The sequence below is a fragment of the Pelmatolapia mariae genome, linkage group LG20, assembly GCF_036321145.2.
Source record: "Pelmatolapia mariae isolate MD_Pm_ZW linkage group LG20, Pm_UMD_F_2, whole genome shotgun sequence".
Taxonomy (NCBI): Eukaryota; Metazoa; Chordata; class Actinopteri; order Cichliformes; family Cichlidae; genus Pelmatolapia; species Pelmatolapia mariae.
Window position 1 is genome coordinate 26,626,835 of NC_086244.1, and position 11,804 is coordinate 26,638,638.

Below are 11,804 nucleotides of genomic sequence, written 5' to 3' on the forward strand. Positions count from 1 at the left end.
TTTTTAAGCTTTACATTCAGTCACACTTGTTGTATATATTACATTTGCTTATCTGGAGCAAGCTAAGAACCCAGCTGTAGAACAGAGATCAAAACAGGATCATAGCCACGGTTTTATTGGTTAGAGCTGTTGTAAGGTAGCATCAAAACGTCTTTACTAACTGGGGAGCTGAGAGGGTAGTTATAGCCAGGTTGCCTTTAACTGCAAGAGACGAAATGGGGATCCAGGGCAACAGGTGACTCGGAATGCACTTTAATTTCCGAGTTCTGTTTGAAAGTGGAGTCAGTCCGGTACGGATCGGGTAGTGACAGTCAGTAGCTCTGGTGAGGTGGCTTGCATTAACGTAAAGTGCTTATGATTGCTGGAGCTGGCTTGAAGCCTTTTGGAGCCGTTGTAAGGGTGACACCTAGTGGCGATTATTTGCAGACAACAAGTCGTCGCCATCATTTACCATTACCCTGTAGCTGTCTCACTGGCGTCTCCGAAAAACCAGTGTCACTTGTGACAAGCAAATCTTGATCATCTGAAACAATCTAGCGATAAAAAGTCTTTATTATTTCTCAGGACGCGGACGAGCGCTTCCTCATACGTCACCGACAGGCGACCAATGGCAGCGTTCATTTTCAGAGCTTACCCACCGCGAGGTAGAAGAATGTAATTCTACACAGAAGCTTTTCTTTGCTGGTAATCATCTTATTTGGCGACACAGTGCAGGGAGGACTTCACTGAGAAACAGTATTTCGGATGAATGAGACCTGCATGTAGCCGTGTGCTCGACAGGTGTAGCGTCCTTGTGCTGTTTTTCACGAAATACTTTAGCTGCTGCTTGGGGTGACAAGCACACCGTGCTCACAAATGACTGAGCCCCAGCAAAGGTAAATAACATACAGGAGGGAGGGAGTCTCTTAAAGGCTTTTATTTATTTCTCATTTATTTACTCAGTGGACATACACGAAACTTTTGGTATTCATTTATTTCATTTGGAAAGCGATCTGGGTTCCCTTTGGCCTCGTTTTGCTGCCAAACCAGTTTCTGTCGTGTTTATTCATTTGTTGTCTCAACGGACGAATCCCTGATTATTGTAACCAGATTGTCATGTCATTTTATTTATCGTCTGGATAAAGTAGAAGAGCAGCATACAGGAGAGAAGCTGCTTTGCCATAAACATTTCTCGTCACGTTAATCGTTAACATCTGTCTCGGATTTGGGGTCTTTAACCTCATCAGACGCAATGAAAAACACTGCCAGCGGCCCGCTGACAGTTTGTTATGAAGTGCGTGTCAAAAGCACTTCTCTACAGTCTTTTTTGCTCCAGCGACAAACTGAATTTAAGTGTTGCTGATATTAGTTTTAATCATCCCGTCTTTAAACTAAACAAAAGGAGGAGGTCTTGACGTGACGTTACCATAATAAATCAAACGGCTTCTCTAGGCACGAGCAGCGAAGTTAATCACTATGTCATCATTTGTGCGCATTATACATTAAACGCATGTCTACTGCAGTGTCAGCGCACTATGACGTCATAAACATTGACATAGTTTTTTTAATGACAGTTTTTAAAGTCTAAAATCATGAGGCAAAGTATTATAATTTTAAAATTATTGCAATTAAAATAGAAAACAATGATAGCAAAATTAATTGTACAACTACATGCAGTCAGTCTGCTATCAAGCACCTTACGCATGTAACGCAAAAGAAGTTTAATGACTGATATTTGTTGGCCTTTGTGGTTTGGCTGTGCATCAAATTGACTGAGTGTGGTGCTGTTTCATGTAGACATGCAATAACTTGGACCTCGCAGCTGTGGAGACATTATCGCCATGAAAGGCTTCAGCTCCAGATTGGGCTTTTCGCTGGGCTTCATTTTAGGGGCCTGCAGTACGTACTTCTTCCTTCACCAGGTGTGGTTTGAGAGAAGTTACCCTGTTCTGTCAGGAGCTCAGGAAAAAGTCACTGCTGTAAGGGAGAGGCCGACCAGCTGGAGGAAGGAGGGAGCTGCTCTTAACAATCTGCACCTTCCTCACCGTACAGGTGCGTTACACTCATTCAGCTCTATGAATACATTTTTTTTTCTAATTTAATAATAGCTTTCACATATTTACAGTGCAGGAAACATTCTAAACTCATGACTGAACTTTGCCTTAAAGTTTAGAGATTGGTTTACAGACACAACGGACTTGAAATAGCACCAAGTCTACTTTAGACTGTATAATGATGATAATACCTATTCTGTTTTGGACTGTGATGCACATATGGAATTGCTTTCATGCTACTTCCAATTGGCATGGCCAAAATAATGACAGCTGAAAGAATGTGGAAGGGAACTAACTGCATATGTATCCAAATGTGTTAAGTAGAGTGTGGTGTGGCTTGTAGAATGACAAATGCAACAGGTCAACTGCATACCAGTTAACACTGCTCTATACTGTCGTGTGTCCCTCCAGATGAAGACAGCCAGGTGGCAGATATGTTGTATCAGAAAGTACGCGTTCTCTGTTGGGTGATGACGGGGCCGTATAACCTGCAGAGCAGGGCCCAACATGTCAGGGCTACCTGGAGTCGACACTGCAACACCGTCGTGTTCATGAGCTCTGTGGATGACCCTGACTTCCCCACTGTGGGCCTGGGGACAAAGGAGGGCCGTGACCAGCTCTACTGGAAGACCATTCGAGCGTTCCATTATGTCTACGAACACCACGGGAATGAAGCAGACTGGTTCTTAAAAGCGGATGATGACACCTATGTGGTAGTGGACAACCTGCGCTGGATTCTGTCCAACCACTCCTCCGAAGAACCAGTCTATTTTGGCAAGCGCTTCAAACCTTATACCAAACAAGGCTACATGAGTGGGGGAGCAGGTTATGTACTCAGTAAAGAAGCCCTCAAAAGATTTGTGGAAGGCTTTCGAACCAAGGTTTGCACACACACGACCCCTGTGGAAGACCTAGCTCTCGGTCAGTGTTTGGAGAAGATGGGTGTTCTGGCAGGAGATTCCAGAGACACTTTGCAACGAGAAACCTTTCACCCATTTGTGCCAGAGCACCATCTTACTGGCAGGTTCTCCAAGAGCTTCTGGTACTGGAGCTATTGCTACTACCCAATTGTTGAGGCAAGTCCCCTCACATTAGTTTTATTTTTGAGCGAGTAATAGTGAAATGGGCTTACACATTGTGGTGGTAAAAAACAAAGAAATCTTTTCATACAAGGGTCATTTCTAAAATCCAGTTCACAGATAGCGCTTAGATAAAGCAGACAAACAGTGAGTGGATTAACCTTGTTAGAAAGGGGCAAGTTAGGTTAGGACGTCATGCTGATGACAGACTGAACCTCAAATTAGAAATCCTTTAATGTCATTAGCTTATGTCTTCCATTCAAGTGACAGAGGTCTTTCATTTAAAAAAGTGTACACACTTTTTTCTTAGTGAAAGTTACACTTACTGTCACATAGGCAATACTGTTTACAGTCTTTAACTGAAAGTAGTTCAAAGACTGTATATTGAGTGCTAACACTAAAAAGGTCCTAATTTAGAAAAATAATCAAATTTTGAATTTAATGTCAGGCACATACAACTTTCAAAAAAAGTTGGATCGAGAACATGTTTACTGCTGTGTGGTATCATGTTTTCATTTAACAAAACTGTTTGAGAACTAAGGAGGCCAGCTTCTTTGGCTTTGAAAGTGATAGGTTTTACCATTTTGTTTGATATAGAAAACTTTTCAACAGTTCAAGCCCTTCTTTGAATTTTAGTGTCATACCATGCCAAACTTTTTCAATCGATGGCGTATCTGGACTTGTAAGCTAGCCAGTTTAACATTTTAAATATGGAGACATGCAATCAGAATATTGGAAAATTTGGTTTGGCAATATTCTGACTGAAACCAGGAAGGCTTTTTCTTTAAAAACCAAAAAAAAGGCCTTCCTTTGGATGGCAACATAATTTGCTCCAAAATGTGTGGACTCATTGGCCACACATACTGTAGCAGCCAGTTAGCCAATCACATGGCAGAAACTCAGTGAATGTAGGTATGTAGACCTGATCATGATGACCTAGAGACTTTCAAACTGACTATCAGAATGGGGAAGACAGTTTCAGATGGGCTGGCCTAAGTATTTCAGAAACTGTTGCCCTACTGGAATTTTCCTACATAAACATCTGTACAATTCACATAGAAAGGAGAAAATATCTAGTGGGAGGCAGTTCACTGGGTGAAAATGCCTCGTTGATGCGGAAGTCAACGTAGAATAGCCAGATAGTAACTCAAATAGCACTTGTTATAACCAAGATATGCAGAAGAACATCTCTCGACGCACAACATCTTGAGCCTTGAAGCAGATGTACTAGAGCAGTAGAAAACCACACTGGTTGCCACTACTGTCAGCTAAGAACAGAAAACTGAGTCTCGCACAGGCTCATTAAGACAATCGGATGGTCCGGTCAGAAATTGCCATAACAACATGAAGGTATGGTCCCATCCTGCCTGTATCGCAGGAATATTCTCTTGGCACACTTGGCACAGCACCAACTGAGCATTGTTTAAATGCCAGAGCCTACGTTACTATTATTTTTGACCATTTGCATCCCTTTATCACCACAGTGTATATATCTTCTGATGGCTGCTTCCAGCAGGATAGCACACTGTCTGTCAAATCAACAGAACACTGTGGTGAAACAGGAGATTCAAATCATGGATGTGGAGCCCATGAATCTGCAGCAAATGCATGATGCTGTCAGGTTCATATTGAGAAAAATCTGAGGAATGTTTCCAGCACCTCGTTGAACATATGCCAGTATTAAGGCAGATCTGAATGCCACTAGCAAGGTAAATCTAATGAAGTGGCTAATGGATGTATATTGTTGAGCATTAATGCTACCTTCACAGTAATCCAAGTTATCAAGGGTTGAGGAAACTACTTTGAAAGCACAGTTTTACAAATTACAGGTGACGCCATGCTTAAAAAGGTTAAATAAAGAAAAGCTATGCTTGACACAAATCTAATATGATAAATTAAAGAGTAAAGTGGTTAAAACTACTTGGCTCAAAGAGTGTTGCAAAACGTGACCACTTGTTCATAGGTGATACTTAAATAAACGGGGCGATCGTGGCTCAAGAGTTAAGAGTTCGCCTTGTAATCGGAAGGTTGCTGGTTCGAGCCCTGGCTTGGACAGTCTCGGTCGTTGTGTCCTTGTACAAGACACTTCACCCGTTGCCTACTGGTGGTGGTCAGAGGGACCGGTGGCGCCAGTGTCCGGCAGCCTCGCCTCTGTCAGTGCGCCCCAGGGTGGCTGTGGCTACAACGTAGCTTGCCATCACCAGTGTGTGAATGTGTGTGTGAATGGGTGGATGACTGGATATGTAAAGCGCTTTGGGGTCCTGTAAGGCGCTATATAAATACAGGCCATTTACCAAATAAACTGATAAATAAGTAAATAAATTATCCAGCTATTCAGTGGAAAGTTTGCTTTGATTTCCAGACCAAATGTATGAGTGAAACGTAAGCCTTTCCAAACCTACAGTTCATCTAGGGTTATCACCCCAAGCAGGATTAGTCAGTTAACCAAGTAAATGATTTAATCACACCGAACAGGTTCTCTGAACATGTGAAGGAATAATCAATAATTCTGACCAATTTATATCTCTTATTTATTTATTTAGAATCAAATTTAAAAACTGTTGCCTGATGTTTTGTATATTTTACTTTGAATTAGAAATATAGGCATTGATTTAAATGAATCATCAGAAGAGTACTGACTAAAATAAATGAATGAGTATCTAACACATTCAAGTTGTGTGCCTGACCCTTGCAAACAATAATTGAATTTGAAAAAAGAAAGTGTTCATTTTAAAGTAGATGATTGCAGCACAGACAATGTCCTGTCAACAGAGGGGAAAATTGGTCAATTTGTTGCTGATGATGCAACTAATCTATTGTACTTTGCAATTAAAATGAGGCAGGTTCATTACTGATGCTGTCAACTGCTGTCTGCCTGAGTATGGAGCTGCTTTATTCCTGCTTTTTTTTTTTTTTTTTTTTTTTTTTTTTTTTAAAGGGTAATAAGAACATGAATGTACTTTTAATATTTTTAAGCCACAATTATTTTTTTTCCTCAGACAATGAAAAGGAAAAACTGTGACAACATGTGACCGTTTATGAAAAGTATATTCCCTTGTTCTAGTATTTTATTCATTTTATTCATATTTATAAAATAAATATCTGAATAGTGTAGTTCTTTTTTTTTTTTTTATTAAATCATATATATGCCGCCCTGTTTTTGAATACTGTGCTCACTACTGTTGTATGGTTAGTGACAGCTTGAAATAGTGCAAATATCTTCCTGAGTCATTTTGCTGAGATGCAGGCTTTGAAGCCAGTATAACAGTTTGGAGGAAGCAAACTAATGTAAAGTAATATTTTTGTATTGTTTTATATAGTCTGTATTTATATTGTGTATTTATTACTAACTGTGCTCCAATTTTAACTTTTCTTATCTTAAAAGAAAAAAAGCTAGCTGTGAAGGTGTGAAAAAGCTAAAAAGCTGATTTGAAGGATGGGTTGGGTGTATACTTCGTGGCTCAACCTATCCCAGAATTCATAGCGTGGCCCTGCTTAGTTTCCAACAATGGCGGCAGCTAGTTAGTTTTAATATTGCTCTTATTATTCTTTCTGGGTCACAAAATAAACGTATTTTCAGGCGCGAATGTAGTTGTTTAAACTTCAAATACCTGCTCAGTTTATCAAGACACCACATATTTTCAAAAGCGCACCGACGTTTTCGGAGACGTCTGTTACCGACCTGCTCGATAGCTAGCCGGGGTTCAAGGCTCACTAGAGCCGGTGAGAACACCGGACTCCAGGCAAATCGTTTTCAAACCCACCGCCGTCTTTCACTACTCAGGTTAAACATGATGTAAGTCACTTAGATAACTTAAAAATGTTATTGTTTGTCTTTTTTCAGTATTTTATTTGTTCCTGAGTAAATCGGTTTGGCTGAGATTAAAGTTATAGTTTTTACACAGCTGAATAAACGTCAAGCAGTCAACTGATTATCAGAAGAGTGAGATGCTCGAGAATATACTCCGGTGTCCTGTTATATTTTAGATAGCAAGGAGCAGACGGCTGAGTTTATTAAACTCCACCGAAACAATCTGCAAATTTCATTTAAATTTAATAAACTATCATCTTGTCTTTATTTTTAGTTAGCACATATCTTAAACACTTAAAGCTGTAAGCTAATGATAGTTATATAAGAGCAGATGCATGCTGGTGCAATAAGCTGTACGTTTTACATCCAATGGATGCATGATCTGATTAGTCGACTAATCGCAAAAATAATCGGTGACTAGTCGACTATCAAAATAATCGTTTGCGGCAGCCCTACTGTGTAGCACTCTTTTCTTTGGACCATTTGCGGTTGTTTGTCTTAATTAAATCCAATATTTTGTTGAAAATTACATTTCAGTTCAGAGATCTAAAGCAGAGAGCGTTGTACACTTTGTACAAGGACGATTACTGATCATGTTCTCAGGTGTGGGCATTAAAGCAAAACTCAGTGGTTTACAATAGCAATGACTATCAATGTGATTATGGACGGTGACTGCTACTTATATAGTAAAAATATGAATACTTCAGTGTTAACATATTTTGAGTAAGTTGCTTTTTATTGTTCTGTGTGTGGTTTATGTTTTTAACCTGCGTGTTATTCTTCCTTAGGGTCCGCAGTGCTGCTCAGACCTGGCTGTATCGTTTCATTATATCGAAGCAGAGCTGATGTACGTAATGGAATACTACACCTACCACCTAAGAGCGTATGGTTATATTCCACGCTACCAGCCCTCTTTACGTCATGGTTTGAATGTCAGCCCACACTCGCAGACGGCTGTAACAGCGGGACTTAAAGCAGTTCAGGGGGTGAAGGACGGAAAGAATCGCACGACTGTTGCCTTTTCTCTCAGTGGAAACCAAACCAAAGAGGATACGGTGACAGAGGAAAAGGAGACAGAGAATTTAAGCTCCCATCTCACTGTGAACAGGACTGCAGTCGAATAAAACGTTGTATTGTATTAGCTGTGTTGTGTTTTAGATGGTACTGAATGTGTTTTAACTGCAGTGTGTCTGATCGCTATCAGAAACTACATCAGGAGCACCTGTGGCTGCTTTCCTTCTGTGATTAGTCAAGAAGAACTGTGGTGAAAAGTATGACTTTTTCAGAGAACCCTTTTACTGTGCACTAACAAGTCTTTTCTTCTGACAAAGCTTCCATTATATTCCACTGAGTATGACAACATGAGTGAGTTGTTAAAGATAAGAGATGTTTGAGTGGAGGCTACATATGCCTCAGCTGTGTTCAACCAATATGAACATCTGGTTTAGCCTTAATTATATTTGACATCATCAGTGTTTGAATATATTGTCACAGCCAATGTGCTTGGAGTTATGCAGGAAAAAGCAATAGATGTATGACATTTATTATTAATTTTGAGTAATTAAGTAATTTGGCATAAAATACTTCAAGTTAATAAATTAATTTTGTTTAAATTTCGTTTGTAACTCAAGCTAATTAACACACGCTTTAAAACCAGAGCCAGGATGTTTGAAATGATGTTTGTTTCAGAAATGCAAAATAAAGTGTTTTCTTTTCACCTTTCAGAGTATATTTGAAACCCCCTGTTGAACTGTTTGAGCACCTGATTTTATTTAACCCAACACTGTGATTGAACATTATTGTCTCAACATGAGACAACAGCTTGAAGAATCACTTAAACAACAAGGGAAAATGCACCAACATTTAAATGAATGAATTATGTATAAAAGTTACATTTATTTTGAACTTTAAGAAAAAGAATGACATGATAAAGAAATAGAATTTATTACTTCTAATTAAGCTTTGTCTCCAAATAAAACCGTACATTATGCTTGGTACATTGTCACTTTCATAAGCCGGGTACAGTGGGAATCATGTGTTTTTTCGTTTCCATCAGACATTTGGTTTGCTGTTGATGTTCTCGGTGATATTCTGTCATTGTAGCCAAATGAAAGTAACTCTCAGTGTCTACAGTCCCTGAAGTAACCTGCAGGAAAAAAACAAAACACATATATGGACATAAGTACCCTAAAAATCCACTGTGAGAACTACAAGTAGAGATTTACTTTAAGAAATGAAAAGCATGCAGATGGTGTGCATAAACCGGTTTTAATCGGTTTTATCCTTAATTATGCAGGATGATCATTAACTTATTTTTTCTGAACAGCTGACATTTGGTGATGTCTATTGAAGAATAAGGAAGAAGCACTCACCTCAGCCTGCACTTGTTGAGAAAAATGCCTCTCCTCTCTGGATACTCTCTCCTCCAGGGACCGTTATCTGTAACATATACATAGAAAACATGAATATGAAAGGCGACAAAGCTAAAAGGACATGGATATTAGACACTTGTCATACACTCACCAGTCTCTGCGTTTCTCCGTCCCATAAGTCCAATAAAAATGTCATCCATCTCCCCTTATATATAAAAAGCAAAATGTTTTATGACAGTTTTAAACAGTCGTTTTTACGCCATAAGTAAATTACAAAATCTTACTTTTTTGGGATGGTTGTTCAGCGTCAGCCTCTGATGAAGAAAATAAAACACAAAAAGAAGACCGGTGAGATTTTTAGAAACATTGCAGCAAATATTTTATTCTTTAGTTTATCGCTTCAGCATTACTGTCATCATATATATATATATATATATATATATATATATATATATATATATATATATATATATATATATATATATATTTAAACTGGGCATGTTCGCCCGTCGAAATCACTAACCTGCACTTCTTCTGCCCATCAGACCCACAAAGCTGTCATAATCCAAGTCATTATATCTCTTCAGGATGTTCCGCTTAAAGTTCTCTAATCCTATGGTCTGCTGCAATAATGAGAAGAAAAAAACATCAGATTATTCTAAAAGATGTTCTCAGACTCTGCATTACCCGCCCGGGAACCTACATCTGAAGTTGATCTGCGCGATCCGGGCTCGTCGCATCTGCACCGGCTGTAGCGAAATTCCATGACGAGGAAAAAAGTCACCAGTAGCAAACCTCTTCTCATCTTGTCGGTATCGCCTGTGCAAAAACAATTCGTTTTATAAGGTGTTTTCGTAATGGGAAAATTCATTGCATTTTCATTAAGAAACCCACTACGCACAAGGCACGATGCAATCGGTGCGTAAAAACGCACAATTTACTGTTCGCAAAGTTAGATTGAAGAGAAATTTTCAAAATCAGTAAATAACAGATTCATATTGATCAAAGACAGAAAAATATGAAGAGAGTAGTTTTACGCAGTGTTTCTTTCTGTTCCTTTACCAAAGAGTTAAAGTAAACCTTAAACTGTCTTCTTTCTAAAACAAGATAACAGTTTAAATGTTATTTTAAAGATCATTTTTAAGCAATAAGACATTTTTTTTTTTTAGCTTTTACCTGTTTTCTGTCGAGCAGATAATGCGGTTGGCAAGTCAGCTGAGTGCGCCCAAGTGCAAAGTAGAGTGGAATCGGCTAGATCCCGCTGTGAGAGCCAGTCAGGATAAATGAAGCGTCTAGGCTTTGGGGTAATAAATAATAGCTGGATACCTGCGTAACGCCAATCAGCAGCGTAGGTGGAGTACTCTTTTATCACGTTGCACTGAAGGCTACAGAGCCTACTCATTGATGGTCATGATGATGATGATGAGAGCGTCTGCCCCCCCTCCCCCCGCAACTCCTCACTGCACACAAAACACGCACACACCCTATTAAAAAGAAAAAAAAATAGAGAAAAGTTTAGGATTCGTGACGAGGATACATGTTTGTTTTCGTGGACTGAAGCACACCACTGAACATATTTGGAAAAAGATAAGGCTATATCTGCAGTTGGTTTGGGGAAGAAAGGATATAGAAGTCAATTAATCTTACCATTTTAATGGCTTTTAATTTTACATCAACATGGAATTTTTTTAGGAGACAGAATATAAAATATACCATATATAATTGATCTCTGCTGGTTTGAAAGCAAGACTTAAATATGTTTAATATCACTGGGTAGAAATATTATCAGCACAACCATTTTTAGAGCCTATACACGGTGAGCTGAGCTTGGATAGACACATCTTCATACCAGTCCTGACACAATGAGTAACATGTTATTCAGACATCATTTGAAATTGTTTTCATGCTTGCTAAATTCTCTGTTAAATGGTGTTCGACAGGTGGTGAGATGAAATGTCATCACCTGACAACCACTGAGGGACTTTTTATACATTTTTTGTGAGTGAAAAACTGCATGGGTAAAATGCTCAAAAACTGCACTGTGCTACTTTTTCAAATTAATTCAGCATAGCCTGGAAATTTAGTATATACTGTCAGTATTCACAGAAATCCTGAAACGTGTTTAAACATGTTTAAACATGTTTTCACCAGCCTCTGAAAATGGCTCAAATTTAGTGCAAGTACCAAACCTATAATTTTTCTTGCAATTACACAAGCAATTAGACTTGTGTTGGTGTTTGTTTACGCATTCAGAATGCAAACAAGCATAATTTTTCAGTAAAGCAAAGTTTGAGATTCAAACTGTAGTGCAGGCAAAGGGAAGTAATGCACATCAATTACTGTGGTCTGGAGATTTAGGACCAATGTGAGAGGGTGTGACACTGACAACAAAGCATTAAGCTGGAATCCAAATTGTGCCTTTCACATGTTAAGAAATGGCTTCCCATTTCCATATTTGTCTTGTTCCTGTCTGTAATTGTGCGGGGATGGGTTGGGGTGGGGATTGCAG

General features: G+C 39.0%; 2 protein-coding genes across 2 annotated transcripts; one reads left to right on the forward strand and one right to left on the reverse strand.

The window, feature by feature from the left end:
* Positions 1 to 483: 483 nt before the first annotated feature.
* Positions 484 to 8,579, forward strand: c1galt1la (core 1 synthase, glycoprotein-N-acetylgalactosamine 3-beta-galactosyltransferase 1, like a). The gene is made up of 4 exons (XM_063464893.1): positions 484 to 875; positions 1,777 to 2,031; positions 2,445 to 3,109; positions 7,712 to 8,579. The coding sequence occupies exons 2-4, from the start codon at positions 1,821 to 1,823 to the stop codon at positions 8,045 to 8,047; spliced, it is 1,212 nt and encodes a 403-aa protein (XP_063320963.1). The 5' UTR covers positions 484 to 875; positions 1,777 to 1,820; the 3' UTR covers positions 8,048 to 8,579.
* A 276-nt stretch (positions 8,580 to 8,855) lies between these two features.
* tac3a (tachykinin precursor 3a) lies at positions 8,856 to 10,659 on the reverse strand. Its single transcript, XM_063464894.1, has 7 exons — positions 10,472 to 10,659; positions 9,999 to 10,114; positions 9,819 to 9,918; positions 9,580 to 9,609; positions 9,447 to 9,500; positions 9,296 to 9,362; positions 8,856 to 9,069 (listed from the first exon to the last, which is right to left on the reverse strand). The coding sequence occupies exons 2-7, from the start codon at positions 10,098 to 10,100 to the stop codon at positions 9,051 to 9,053; spliced, it is 372 nt and encodes a 123-aa protein (XP_063320964.1). The 5' UTR covers positions 10,101 to 10,114; positions 10,472 to 10,659; the 3' UTR covers positions 8,856 to 9,050.
* Between the last annotated feature and the right edge of the window lie 1,145 nt (positions 10,660 to 11,804).